General features: G+C 37.1%; 1 protein-coding gene across 4 annotated transcripts in view; it reads right to left on the reverse strand.

Annotated features, from left to right (window-relative positions):
* Positions 1–15148, reverse strand: part of USP37 (ubiquitin specific peptidase 37) — a 72193-nt gene that overhangs the window by 35345 nt on the left and 21700 nt on the right. For all 4 annotated transcript variants that reach the window (XM_015563617.1, XM_006763332.2, XM_006763333.2 and 1 more), the window contains exons 7-10: positions 14614–14688; positions 8689–8786; positions 7039–7123; positions 816–974 (exon numbers count right to left, since the gene is read on the reverse strand). In XM_015563617.1, coding sequence (XP_015419103.1) covers positions 816–974; positions 7039–7123; positions 8689–8786; positions 14614–14688 — 417 coding nt within the window. The remainder of the gene's footprint in view (positions 1–815; positions 975–7038; positions 7124–8688; positions 8787–14613; positions 14689–15148) is intronic.

The following is a 15148-nucleotide window of genomic DNA, read 5'->3' on the forward strand; positions in this document are numbered from 1 at the left end:
TGCAAGTCCAGCTCGGCTGGCTGGCTGAAAGTCTGGGGTTTGTTTCGATTCTATAATTGCAATATTGTTTATTAGAGTGCAAGCTCAGAGCCGGGCCCTGGCAGGTGGAGAACCTTGGCTTCCTCTATCACTGGAGCAAGCAAGCCTCCTGCTCGCTTCAGCTGCGTGGCTGCCAGCTGCCATCTTGGTTGGCGGTTAATTTGCATATCACCCTGATTAGCCAATGGGAAGCGTAGCAAAGGTACGGTCAAATACCCTTTTTGTCTTTTATTAAATAGGATAACAACATATACTTTCAAATAAAAGCTAACAGAGGCTGGGGACTTACGCAAATTGCTATTTGTTCTTAGTAGGACCACTGGGCCATAGAATACCAAAGTAGGGCAAAAGTAGGTTTACAGTTGTGAGTAAACAAAAGCTTATCATTGTATTATTAATCACTGTATTATTTTCCATATGAACTGTAAACGTACTTTTGCCCCACACTGTATATGTTGTGTTTAGCTTCAATGATTACTACCAAACCCTTTCCCAAAGTACCTATTTTTAAAAAACATTTATTTAGAAATATTCTCAAACTTTTAGTAAAGTTGCACAAGAATATTCTTTATCTAGATTCACCAATTGTTAATCTTTTGCACTATATGCTCTATCATTTCATACCTCTGTGAATTTTATTTTCCTGAACCATTTGAAAGTTGCAGAAATCATACCCCTTTAGCTCTAAATACTTCAAGATGCATTTCCTAAGAACAAAAACATACTTCAGTTGAATCACTTTATAAAAAGAAAGCAAAATGAAAGAATTTACCTACCCCTGCAGTTGCTGTTGGTGAGAGGAAAGGGGCACTCTTGGCTTATTCCAGCCAGTATAATCTTGATTACACCTCAATTTTTTAACAGATAGAGGAGCTGGCTGAGGAAGAAATCCCAAACTTCTTTTGGCAGAGGGAGTTTGGCTTGAGATGTTAGTCCTATAAAAAAGAACAAAAATATAAAGAAGCAAAACAATTTTTAAAATACTCCCCTCTCACCCCCGTAAGTAGATTCAGAGAAGTTATATCTGAGAGAAAAAAAATCTAAATTTGGGGAAATACCAGTAATAATGATCACTTGAGGAAAAAATCCACAAATTCCAAGTCTGATAGAGAGCTGAAGAAGCATATAATACTTAACCTACAATCAAAATAATCTAAGTCAATGGCTTAAGAAACAGTATAAATATAGTTTTACTTTTTTATTAACTTTCACCACTTAATGGATATCATACATTAGTTTGCCTAGTTTGAAAACATTTGGACAGTTAACTTTTTCCACTATTAAATGACACAACCAATATTCTTACCCAACCTACTTGAGAACAACTTTCAGTTTATATGCTGAGAAGGGAAAATATTAGTATCTTTTAATTTTCCTAGATAGTGTGATTTTTTTCCAAAAAGACTGTACCAATTTACAGATTCCAACAGTAGTGATTTCCATTTCTTCATATGGTCTCCATTACAGTATTACTAATTTAATGAGTGACACATGATCCCTCATTGTTATTTTATTTTCCTGATTACTACTGAAGTCGAATATATTCTTATAACTGTTCACTCTTCTCTAAATTTCTTTTTGTGCACCCTTAGGTTTTATATCAGATTCTTAAAGATTTGTAGTTTTTTGCACATTCTATATTCTAGTCCTTTGTCTATTAGATATCCTAAGTTTCAGGTTTTTGCATAGTCAAATTTATCATTTTTCTTTTATAGTTTCAAATTATGTGTCTTGTTTAAGACTCATTCTGTAGCATAAGGTCATAGAAATGTCTTCCTTAAAAGTTTTAACACCTGTTTTCCCTCCTATTTAGGTCTTTAATCTGCTTGAATGTTTATTTACTTGTATGTTGTGAAGTAGGAATATGACTTGCTTTTTTTATAAGGAAAAACTGTCTCCAAATGACTTATTGTCTGGTTAGGCCATCTATTAGCCACTGTTTGGTTTTATTGTAAAAAAAAAAAAAAGTGTGCCTTAGTCGGTGTGGCTCAGTGGATAGAGCCTGAGGACAGAAAGGTCCTGGGTTCGATTGCCATCAAAGTCATGTACCTCAGTTGCAGGCTCCTGACCCCTGCCCAGGGCCCTGGTCAGGGCGTGTGCAGGAGGCAACCAGTAGATGTGTTTCTCTCACATCGATATTTCTCTGTCTTTCCCTCCTTCTTCCACGCTTTCTAAAAAGCAAAGGAAAAATATCCTTGGGTGAGGATTAAAAAACAAAATGTGAAGTAGAATACTTTACAAAAAAGTATATAAAAATGAAATGTGTACCACTGTGTCAATTGCGAGGGAAGCTGCATGTGTGTGGGGACAGGAGGTTCATAAGAATTCTCTGCACTTTTGCTCAATTTTATTATGAATCTAGAACTACTCTAAAAAAATAAGGTTTATTAATTTTTTAAAAAGTGAAATGTAGAGCTCAACAATTTTTAAAATTTTACTGATTTCAGAGAGGAAAGGAAAGGGGGAGGAAGATGGGAACATCAATGATGAGAGAGCATCATTGATAGGCTGCCTCCTGCACACCCCACACTGGGATAAACCCCACAACGCTGCAGCCCTCCTTACAGGGAATCGAACCATGACCTTCTGGTTCATAGGTCAACATTCAACCACTGAGCCACGCCCCTGGGCAACTTAGCAATCTTTATGAAGTAAATACCTATGTAACAATCATTCATGTCAAAAAACCCTAAATGCCTCCTCCCAAACACAACCCTATTCCTCTACCCTAAAAGTTATCACTAACTATTTCAGGTTTATCCTTTCAATGCACTGCTAAATACTGTAGTTTGGACAATGCAAGGTATATCTGTTTTCATTCTTTCTCTCTCAACCTTTCTGCATCTTTCATTGCTGTTGTTTCTTTTTAAAATAGCAAATAGATTATTCCTCCTTAAAAATCCAGTTTAGCCCTCGCTGGTTTGGCTCAGTGGATGGAGTGTCGGCCTGCAGACTGAAGGGTCCCGGGTTCGATTCCAGTCAAGGCCATATGCCCCCAGTTGCAGGCTTGATCCCCAGTGGGGGTGTGCAGGAGGCAGCCGAACAGTGATTCTCTCTCATCATTGATGTTTCTATCTCTCTCCCCTTCTCTCTTCCTTTCTGAAATCAATAAAGATACATTAAAAAAAAAACCCAATTTATTGCCCTGGCTGGTGTTTAGTGGTTACCACAATGGCCCGTGGACCAGTGTCTTGGGTTTGATTCCCAGTTGATGCTTCTTCTCCCCCTCCTTCCCCTCCTTCCCTTGTCTCTAGAAATCAATGAAAAAAGTATACTTAGGTGAGGATTTAAAAAAAATCCAGTTTATCTTTCTCTTTAATTGAAGCATTTAGTATACTTATATATAATATACTTAATGATTTGGGTTAATAACTGTTTTAATATCCTTGCCTACTAATTCTATCATCTGTATAATTTCTGAGTCAGTACTTATTAATTTTTCTCTTCCTTATGAGTTGTGTTTTCCTGCTTATTAGTATGTCTAGTAATGTTTTCTCAGGTGGCAGACACTGTGAACTTTACCTTGGTGGGTGCTGGATATTTTAGACTTCTATAAACATTCTTTTTGTTGGTGTTGTTAATCTTTATCAAAGGATATTTTTTCCATTGATTTTTAGGAAGACCGAGAGGGAGGGGGAGGGAAAGTGGGAGGGAGAGGGGGAGAAAAACATCAATGTGATACAGACATTGGTTGCCTCCTGCACGCACCCCAACCAGTGCAGGGGATTGAACCTGCAACCCAGGTATGTGTCCTTCACCAGAAATTGAACCAGCAACACTTCAGTGTCTAGGACTATAAACATTCTTGAATTTCGTTCTGGGATGTGGTTAGGTTACCTGGAAACAGTTTGATCTTTTGGGGCCTTGCTTTTAAGGTTTGTTATGAGGGACCAAAGCAGCAATTAGTCTAGGGATAGTTTTCAACACTAATAAGGTAAGACCTTTCTTAGCATTCAAACTGCTATTCAGAATAGGAACTATGCCTGGGTTTATGTGAACTTCCTAGTATTATTCCCTTAGATCCTCTTGGGTAGTTCTTTCTCTAGCCTTGCCTAGATTTCTCACCTACATAAGATGATTGGCAGCCAACTGAATACTCAAGGTGGACCCTCTGCAGATCTCTGCAATTCTTTCTCTGTACAGCTCTGCCCTCTGGTACCTTGTGAATTCTAGGTGCTTTGGCCTCTCTGGATTCTTAGCTCCATTTCCTGAACTCAGGAAGAGCACAGGGCTCTGCCTAATTCCCCCTCTGTGTGGCAGCCTGAGAACTTTCTCTAGAAAGCAAGCTGGAGCAGTCATAAGGCTAATTTTATTTGTTTCCCATCTCTCTAGGATCATTATACTTCACTGCCTCATTTCCAATGTCTTAAGATCCATTGTTTCATATGATTTGCTCTGGTTCTTAATTGTTTCATGAAGGACAGTCTGGTCCCTGTTACTCCACCTTGGCCAGAAAAGGAAATCATCTTTAACTGTTTAATATGTCTAACTTAACTGTGGCCTCTTCTTAAATAAGAAAAGGAACTTAAACTTGTCCTCTGGAAAGAGGAAATGTACAACTAGAAGTTAAGAAACAAAGGGAGATTTACTATTTACTTTTCACTGTATCCACTCTGTAACTTTTGAAGTTTCTACTATATGTATTTATTAGTTATACAAAAGAATAAATTTTAAAAGTATTTTGATGTTAAAATTCACCTTTAAAATTATTTTGCTCAACAGTATTTCTTACTTTCACTCCTGTTCGGTTTTCTTTTTGCTGAATACATTCTTTGTATTATCTGAAAATAGCATTGTCTGCATTCTTCAATTACAATTTAGCTGGGTATACTGGTAGAATTATTTCATGCTATTACTTCAGTGTCTTCTGATCCTATTGTTGCTAATGTCGGTCTGTTTTACCTTCATAGATGACATTTTCTTCTGGTAGCTTTTAAAATTTCTTTACCCATCATATTCTACAATGTGAATTTTTATTTTTTTAATATTTGCTGTTAGCACTTGTTGAGGTAATTTTTCCATGTGTGGACTTTCATCATTTTCATCTATCATGTCTTTGACAAATTCCTTACTTTTATTCTTCTTAGTCTTTCCCCCCAGAATGCTATTAAGACATGGAAGATAGACCATGGAGACCAACATAAGTCTCTCAATTTCATTTACATTCATCATCTCTTCTCTGGTGCATTCCATGATCATGCCTGACGTACTTAGTAGGTGCCTCGGTCTGGACCTCTAATCTGCATAGGACTTTATGTCAGGGGTTCAGAATTCTTGCCCTATGAAGGTAACACTAAAGCAGATACCAAATCACTGCAATTCCCATTTCTTTGTATTTTTTCTTGCTCAATGAGCATCAGGCAAGCAGCACATTTATGGTTTTGTTTTAGCTTACTAGCATAGAGAGAGCAGTTGTAGATACCCACCTTCATGTAGCTTCATATAAGAAACCAAGTTCTGGTCTGGGGTCTTGTTCAGTTTCCAACCTCATGTTAATTTTGAAGACCCAACTGTAAATACTTGACTCCTGTCTATGTTTTCCATGTGTCTTATGGACTCAGCCTTTACTCAATATTAGTTTTCTCACTTATCTGGAAATTTTTACCTTATTTTTTGAATGCAGCTTTGCATTTTGAAAAATCACTCCCCTCAATCATTGCTTTGTGCAATGAAATGATTATCCTATTACGTTAAAAGAAATTTGTATTGTACTAATAAATCATTTATAAACCAAATGTAGGTGTTTTTTAAAATTTAAGATTTCTTTATGATCCCTCTAATAAACAGAAATAAGCCAAGCTTCCTCTCTCTTAAATTCAAATGACCTATAGTTACCACTGCACTCATAAAGTGCTTGACATATACCACCCAAAGTCTTATATACCTAAATATACATTATCAAATTCTTTACTTCACCTTAATCATTTTCTATAAATAATCAAGATGTTTTTTACCACTCTGAATTTCCAGTAAAAACCAAAATATGACTTAATAGGTCATTCATTATATACCATATTTATTATACAACACCATTACCGTCACTTTTTACATTTACCATTGCTCCTCTGTGCTACAATCTGTAATCACACCTTCCTGACAAGTGTTTAGCAGTTGTCTTATATACTTATATCCAATAAATCTCAAGAAATGTAATCTACAGCTATAGACCACAATTAAATTTTTGACTAGCCTTTTCCAATAATGTGAAACTTGTTTTTTAAAAAGAAAATGCCCTAACTTTTGATAGGTACCTTAAAAAATACACAGGCAACAAAGGCAATCTGTTGAGATCTTAATATTTTCATAATTTGGGATGATGGAGAATTCATTGATCCAGGATTTGGTCATATTGCCAGTCACAACCTGTGGCCTCAGTACAAATTTTCCTAGAATTTAGTTTATTCATTTACTAAAAAATGTAAAAAAGAAGAGCTTTAATGAAAATATTTGTAGGTACTTTCTAACTAAAATGTCAGGAGTCTATGATTTTCATCAATTTTGTTATTTTAAATTAGTGCATTTACTTAGAATATACTTAAAGATGTAATAAACCTTAATGTTGAATTAAGGTACATCTTACAATGTTGATGTGAAAGAGAGGGGGTAAAAGGTATTCATGCATAATCTATCCTTTCATTCAATATCTGAAGAAGCCCTAGCTGGTGTGACTCAGTGGATAGAGGATCAGCCTATGGACTGGAGCAGCAGTTGCCAAATGGTGGCCCGCAGACCACTGTTGGTCCGGGAGGTCCGAAAGGTTGGCGATCGCTGGACTGGAGAGTCCCAGGTTCAATTTTGGTCAAGAGCACATGTCTGGGTTGTGGGTTTGATCCCCAGCAGGGGGCGTGCAGGAGGCAGTGAATCAATGATTTTTCTCTCTCATCACTGATGTTTCTCTCTATCCCTTCCTCTCTAAAATCAATAAAAAAATATTTTTTAAAAATATTCTGAAGAAGAGAGCTCTTTAAGTTCTTTACAGAGCATATAACCAGCGCATACCTGTCTAGATTAGTATTGCCAGAAGAGTAGTCCTTGGATCCAGATCTGCTACCATAAAAGGATGATGACTGCAAAGGTAAAAGTCCTATAAAACGAAGAAACACAGGAACAATTTTATTCCTAAATCAACCATTGAAGTCCAATTAATAATAAAATTATGCATTGGGCCTATTTATATTTAACTCTTTTCCCCCTTTCTTTTCATCAAAGTTGGATAAATATTAAAAGATCTATACCGTGTAAAAGGTTATAATAGCTAAGAATACTCTCCTGCCCTAAAGCTCCAAAAACTTTTTAATTTATTCATTTTGAACAGTATCAACTGACTCCCTATTAGGAAAAATTTGAAATTTCTCATTTACATCACCCCTACTCTTATGTACTTCCTTCTGACCAATTATTAGTTGTGTTATTTTAGTTTCTATGGATTAACTTTGTAACTTTAACACACTTAAAACTTCTATATTTTGTTCCACGAACTTTCTTATCTTCCTTCTCTCTCCTCTTCCACCTTAACTTTGTAATGTGTATCTTAACTTCAACATTGTTAAGGCTTATTACACCTTCAAGTATTTTCTAACTATAGGTTGATTATAAAAGCTTAAAACTAGTAAATGGAGATTATATAATGTATTATTATTTCAGAGATAAGAAGTATATTCAAGATACTTCTTTCTGTAGGAGTCTAAAATCACAACTCTGAAAGGCTAAAAGGAGATGATTTCTAGAGTCTTAATCGAATTAATTTCCTTAAACTCTCAATTTATCAAAATCATGCCATATTTTAGTTTGCTTCAATTTAATTTCAAGTTGACATAATATTCAAATCTACATAGTTCAGAGGATCATAGAGATTGGTTAAGTGTAGGAAATATTAACGAAACTTAACAGACAATTTAACTTTTAGATTTTGTAAAAACAGGGTACAAGGTGAGATTAAGCAATTGCTTTAGGCAATAACTTCAAGATCTTATAGAACTTATAGTAAATGGCAACGCTGATGAACTTTAATTTCAATCACTTTAACTCCTTGAATTCACTTTAAGGTACCTTGATAATGAGAGTTTAATTCTAGGCAGTTAAATAAGGAAGAAGGTAAGGTCTAGACTCTTTATAAATAGAATAAAAGGTCCCTAATATTTCTATACTTTAAAAGTATTTTAGCAGAGTACTGGATACAAATTGGTGCCCAATAACTAGTACTGAATTATGGAGTATTCCTGAATAACAGAGAGGTATGTCCCAATTTAGGGTTTTATTTCTAGTCTATACAGTATATCCTATATAATAAAAGGCTAACATGCAAATTGACCAAATGGCGGAACAACCGGTCGCTATGACACACACTGACCACCAGAGGGCAGATGCTCAACATAGGAGCTGCCCCCTGGAGGTCAGTGTGCTCCCCCTGTGGGAAGCCGGGCTCACAGCTGGCAAGTGCAGCGGTGGTGACAGGAGTCTCTCCTGCTTTCACAGCAGCACTAAGGACCCCTTAGATAAACCGGCAGTTGGACATCCCCCAAGAGGTCCTGGACTGCGAGAGGGCACAGGCCAGGCTGAGGGACTCCACCCCTGCAGTACATGAATGCTGTGCCACGGACTTCTAGTTATATAATAAATGACTATCTTATATAAAGACCAAATACTTACCTGAAGTCCTATTCTCTTCCGACTGTTTCAAACTCAGCTGCTTCTCTCTACTGCTGGTTAAATACTTTCTTGAGGGATCTGTCATAGCTTTGTTGTTCCTATAATCAATAATTTAATTCAATATATATGTGTGTAAAGTATAATTCTTAATTTTAAATAGCTGTCATTAAAAATTTACACTTCAAGTGCTAAATTCATGGATTTGCATGGAAGTTATGCTACAAAGTGTTAAAGCTTCAAAAGGTCAGAGACTTAAGCAAATGAGAATCATGAAAATAAGGTTTCATTACCAAGTCAAACACCAACCAATCCATAACCCTATTGATTAAGCAAAAATGAAGGAGCATTTTATTTTTACAAAACTCAAACCAGAAACAGCAAGATTACACAGGTTTTCTTAGTCAAAAGCTAGGGCAGATGAAATGATTTAGCTACTAAAAGACCAAAAGAATCAAGAAGTAAACTATTTGAGCTTGATACTAAATAGGTTTAAAAAGTAAACATAATGGTTTGTTGGAGGATGAATGAGTGAGGATGTGTCAAATATTCAAACACCTGTGTACAGAAGAGGAATTGGATTGATTAATAATCTTATCTTAGTGTGATTCTATTTCAGAGTAAGGCACAGTTTTTTGGCAGTATGTTTATCACTGAATAACCCCAAGCACATAATTGGTATTCAACAGATATCAGTTAATATAATTGCTCACTGATGCTTTTTTTTTTTTTACTTTTGACATGTTTAATATAAGAATATTCACATTCTTAAAGTAAAATCAGAAAATGTTGTCATATAGCTAATATATTGTAGACATTTTTAGACCATATGGGAATATTAACCTTGTCCTCAAATTGCTTATGGTTTACTTATAAAGGAAAAAAAAAAATCCAGCCCTGGCCAGGTGGCTCAGTTGGTTGGAACATCATCCCATACACCAAAAAAGTTGTGGGTTCAATTACCCATCAGGGCACATATTTAGGTTCTAAGTTCAATCCCCAATTGGAGAGCATACAGGAGGCAACAAATGTTTCTCTCTCACATAGATGTTTCTCTCTCTTTCCCATTTTCTCTAAAAAAATAAAAAAAATAAAAATCAATAAACATATCCTTAGGTGAGGATTTAAAAAAAACCTCACAAGAAATAGAACACATTATTAGCAAGAGGAACATGTACAACAATGTAAGGAATATCACATGGTGGCAATATTGTTTGGCCAAAATATATACATATATTTATGAATATGAAAAATGGATTTTTAAAACAAATGTTTGCCAAATAAACTTGTGAAGTTTATTTGTAAAGCAAAGAAAAAAGTAAAGCAAAGAAAAAAGTCCTTCAACAAACGACAAGTGCTGGAGAGGATGTGGAGAAAAAGGAACACTTGTGCACTGCTGGTGGGAATGCAGACTGGTGCAGCCACTATGGAAGACAGTATGGAGTTTCCTCAAAAAACTAAAAATGGAACTCCCATTTGACCCTGTGATCCCACTTCTAGGAATATATCCCAAGAAACCAGAAACACCCATCTGTGGAATATAATGAACAACATAAACTGATGAACAAAAATAGATCCAGAGACAAAGAAGCATCGAACAGACTGTCAAACCTCAGAGGGAAGGCAGGGGAGGGTATGAGATCAACCAAAGGACTTGTATGCATGCATATAAGCATAACCAATGGACATAAGACACTGGGGGATAGGCGGGGCTAGGGGACTGTCTAGGGCGGGGAGAAAAAATGGACACATATGTAATACCCTTTGTAATACTTTAAGCAATAAAAAAAAAAAGTCCTAAAATGTTCTTATAGTCTATAGATTTGAAATACTATTTACTGTGTCAATATCATTTACGAGTAACATTTATAGTAATTAAATTATTTTTTTATCTTTAAATTCTTTATTAGTTAAGGTATTACAACTGTGTCTTCATCCCCCCATTAACCCCCATCCTAAATTATTTTAATTTCATGAACACAAAGGTAAAGTTTCTTAAGCCCCATTTCCCCCACTATCATTCCTAAACTTATATTCAGATAATGCTCATGCTTTAATTAAAAGTGTTTACTTTAGGAGGACCATTATGAATAAAGCCTGTAGCAAACAAATTAGATGCTCCACCCAAATTCCCTCTGACCCCATTTTTGTATCCTCTCTTCCACATCAATTTAGGTATGTTTTCCATAGCAGTACTTAGGACTATCCCTAATAATATTCTATTACTGTTATTTTGGTTTTCTTAAGGGATTTGTTTTCTGTACTTCACTGTCTTGCTCACCCGATTCCCTTCCTGGTAACCCCTGGGAATACTTCCTTAATAAATTACTTGCACACTTAATCTCCATTTCCGGGTTTGTTTTCTGGGTAACTTGATCTGTAACAGCTGGAACTAAGAAGCACACTCTAAGGACAGGATTCTGGAATTGGATCACTTGTTTGGCAATGGGAAGAGAAATCCCATTGCTGATAATACTTCTGTGATCCACAGTGTATCTGTACTGAATTGGAATGGGATAAAGTGAAAGAAATATGGCTCATGCAGTATCTCTAGCATTCATGGAAATGTGGTAGAGTGCACAATGAATCTTGGTGGAGTTAGAGAAATGTTCAAAAACTGAATTTGGTAATGACTGCACAACTCAATAAATTTACCAAAAAATTATTGAATTGCAGATTCAAAACAGGTGAATTTTATGGACCAAAAAATGTACCTCAAAAAGTTGTTTAAAAATGTCCCAAATTGCCCTAACTGGTTTGGTTCAATTCTCGGTCAAGGGCATGTACCTCCTTTGCAAGTTCAATCCCCGACCCTCGGAGTGGCGCTTGTATGGGGAGGCAGTCAGTCTATGTGTCTCTTTCACATTAATATTTTCTCTCTCCTTCCCTTTCACTCTCTCTAAAAATTAATGGAAAAAATATCCTCAGAAAAGGATTTAAAAAAAAGTCCCAAATTATTCCCCTCCTAATATTCAACACCCCCACCCCAAGAACTGCAATTGCTTCTAACTCTCAAACTGAGGCAATGATAAGAGGTAAATGGAAAAGTAGTTTGTGAAAACTTGGTTATTAGCATTAGGGGAAACTGGGTGAGGGATATATAGGAACATTCCATTTCATCTCTGTAACTTTTCTGTAAATCTAAAATTATTCCAAAATTTAAAAATTTTATTAAAATGATTAAACAAACAAAACCAAAATATTGGTCCAAATTCTTTCTGGACCCTATAAAAGCCTACTTGTTGTATCTTTAAAGAAACTTCTAGATTTTTATAGACGCTTCTTCCAAAACAGCACCAGCATGAAATAGGCTACAAAGAACAGTTTTCAAAACCTTCAACTATAGCCTTGAAAGATAACAAAGGAAACCCACCAAAGGACAAAGCCAGGAGTCATATGGAATACAATGAACAAGGATTTCTCTCAGAGGAAAGAACAGAGATTGCTACATGTGCTAATCAAGAATTTACTCCCCTGCTCTGGCTGGTTTTGCTCAGTGGATAGAGCGTGTCCTGCAGATTGAAGGGTCCCCAGTTTGATTCCAGGTTGCAGGCTCAATCCCCACTGGGGGGGGCGTGCAGGAGGCAGCCGATCAATGATTCTCTCCCATCACTGATGTTTTCTCTCTCTCTCTCCCTCTCTCTCAAATCAATAAAAAATAAAAAAAGAACTTACTCCCCTGCCTTCACAATTTCTGCTTAGCAATTTCTGCTTATACAGGCATATCTCAGAGATATTGTGAGTTTGGTTTCAGATCACTACAGTGAAGGAAATGTTGCAATAAAATTACACAAGTTTTTTGGTTTCCCACTGCAGCCTGGTAAGTATGCAATAGCATTATGTCTTTTAAAAAAACAGTGTATACCTTAATTTTAAATACATTATTGCTAAAAAAAATTGCTAACCATTATCTGAACTTTTAGTGGTCATAATCTTTTTGCTGGTAGAGGATCTTGCCTTCAATTTGTAATAAACTGCTGTGCGAAGTTTATGTGTATGGAGATGGGCATGGGGAATGCAGACTAACTTGCCTTTTATTTTTAGGAACCAGGCCATAAGGCACCTGGTCCAAAAGAGCACACCTGGACCTTATGGAGAGGACTGCACATCACTAAGCAATCCTGGACCTGGAGCTGGATACAAGGACTAAATGAGAGTTGGAGGCTGTCTCTATTAGGCTGATATAGGGGCAAACTATAACAGCCTGTTAGTTGTCCCCAAATAACCATTGTACCCTTCTGCCATTATAAAATTTGGGCTAGGCATATTTACTGGTCTTCCTTATAACTTGATATAACCATATGACTAAGTTCTGGTCAATGTGACATACATAAAAGTTGTGTGTACAATTTCCAACCTAAAGGAAAGCAGTATGCCCTCCCTTTGCTCCTCTTTCTTTCTTCCCTCTGATAGGAATGCAGACATGAGAGCAAAGACTGAAGCAAAATGGAAGCTTATTAAGGACAGTGAACAAACAAGATAAAAGGAGTCTGAGACCTTGGTGATTGTGGTTTCAGATACCACACTATTACCTACCCAGATTTTTACATTTATTTCAGCAGCAGAACCAAGATCCCAATCTATACTAATAAAAGGGTAATATGCTAATTAGACCAGGTAGATCGGACATCCTTCTGGACATCATTCCAGACAAAGCCATGGTGGCAGGGCCGAGGCAGAGGCGGTTAGGGGCAATCAGGCAGGCAGGCAGAGCAGTTAGGAGTGATCAGGCCGGCAGGGGAGAGCGGTTAGGGGTGATAAGGCTGGCAGAGGAGAGTGGTTGAGGGGGATCAGGCTGGCAGGAGAGAGTGTTTAGGTGTGATCAGGCCATCAGGGGAGAGTGGTTATGGGCACCAGGCAGGCAGGCAGAGGTGGTTAGGGGTGATCAGGCAGGCAGGTGAGCAGTTAGGAGCCAGCGGTTCCGGATTGTGAATCAGACATCCCCCAAGGTGTCCCGGATTGGAGAGGGTGCAGGCTGGGCTGAGGGGATACCCCCCCCCACCCCGACCCCCGCCGCAGTGCACAAATTTCATGCACTGGGCTTCTAGGTAAAGTTCCTTCACCTTTTTCCCAGTTCTTTTATGGTGATCTCTTAACCTCAAATACCAGTTAACTATCAATTTTTGTTAAGGTGTTAACTGAGGTATTAACTAAGAACTGTGTAAAATAAGTTTTCTCCCCCTAGAAGACAAAAAAGACCCTCCCATGAAGAAAAAGAGGATGTGAGCTGGTGTCTGTCTTGTTACAGGTGGATACCTTTTTGTTCAACCCAGAAAATAACTCTAAAAGATTGATACTCAATGCCTAGAACCTATACATGGTTCACATTTTTTTTACCCCTAAGCTAACTTTTCACATGAATAAGGTAAAAAGAAATTTTTGTAGGTAAAGGGAAGAGGGAAAGAAGGAGTTCACTCTAAAAGAGCAGACAGCAAGAAACATTTATTAGATTTCTTCAACTCTACTCTTCCTCTAAGTCAGTGATGGTGAACCTATGACACATGTGTCAGAGGTGACATGCGAACTCATTTTTTTGGTTGATTTTTCTTTGTTAAATGGCATTTAAATATATAAAATAAATATCAAAAATATAAATCTTTGTTTTACTACGGTTGCAAAGATCAAAAAATTTCTATATGTGACACGGCACCAGAGTTAAGTTAGGGTTTTTCAAAATGCTGACACGCCGAGCTCAAAAAGTTCACCATCACTGCTCTAAGTACTGCAGATTTTTTAAAAAAATCTATAATGGAAGAAGTGCAATCAAATGATCAAAGCAATAGTAATGGTCAATCTATCACTAAAATACTTTAAATTCTGCTTTTCTATCTTTGAAATTCCCATAAATTGAATAATCTTCCCTCACAGTTGTAATTACCACTATAAAAATACTGATCTAGGGCCTTAAAAGCTCTTAAAGCAACTTACGATGATGAATCATTTTCCTTAGGGTAATCTTCATTCAACTCTGAGCCAGACAGCATTCTTTTCCTCTTTTCAGTTCTATAGAGAATAGAGAAAAGGACCTTATTTTAAAAAGTCAGAATGCATACCATTAAAAAGTATTAAACAACACACTCAAGGACAGATACTGTGATGACTGCTATCTAATTCTCTATACCACATGTAAAATAACGTACCATATATCTGCACACTCAACATGTGTCACTGACATAACCACATAAGACAAATACTAATTATCTACCAAAGATGCACTCTATACTTTCTTCTAACACATTTGACTAACTGGAAAATCAGGCAGGCAGAGCAGTTAGGAGTGATCAGGCCGGCAGGGGAGAGCGGTTAGGGGTGATAAGGCTGGCAGAGGAGAGTGGTTGAGGGTGATCAGGCTGGCAGGAGAGAGTGGTTAGGGGTGATCAGGCCAGCAGGGGAGAGTGGTTAGGGGCACCAGGCAGGCAGGCAGGGGTGGTTAGGGGTGATCAGGCAGGGAGGGGGGCAGTTA

The sequence above is a fragment of the Myotis davidii genome, unplaced genomic scaffold (assembly GCF_000327345.1).
Source record: "Myotis davidii unplaced genomic scaffold, ASM32734v1 scaffold575, whole genome shotgun sequence".
Classification (NCBI taxonomy): domain Eukaryota; kingdom Metazoa; phylum Chordata; class Mammalia; order Chiroptera; family Vespertilionidae; genus Myotis; species Myotis davidii.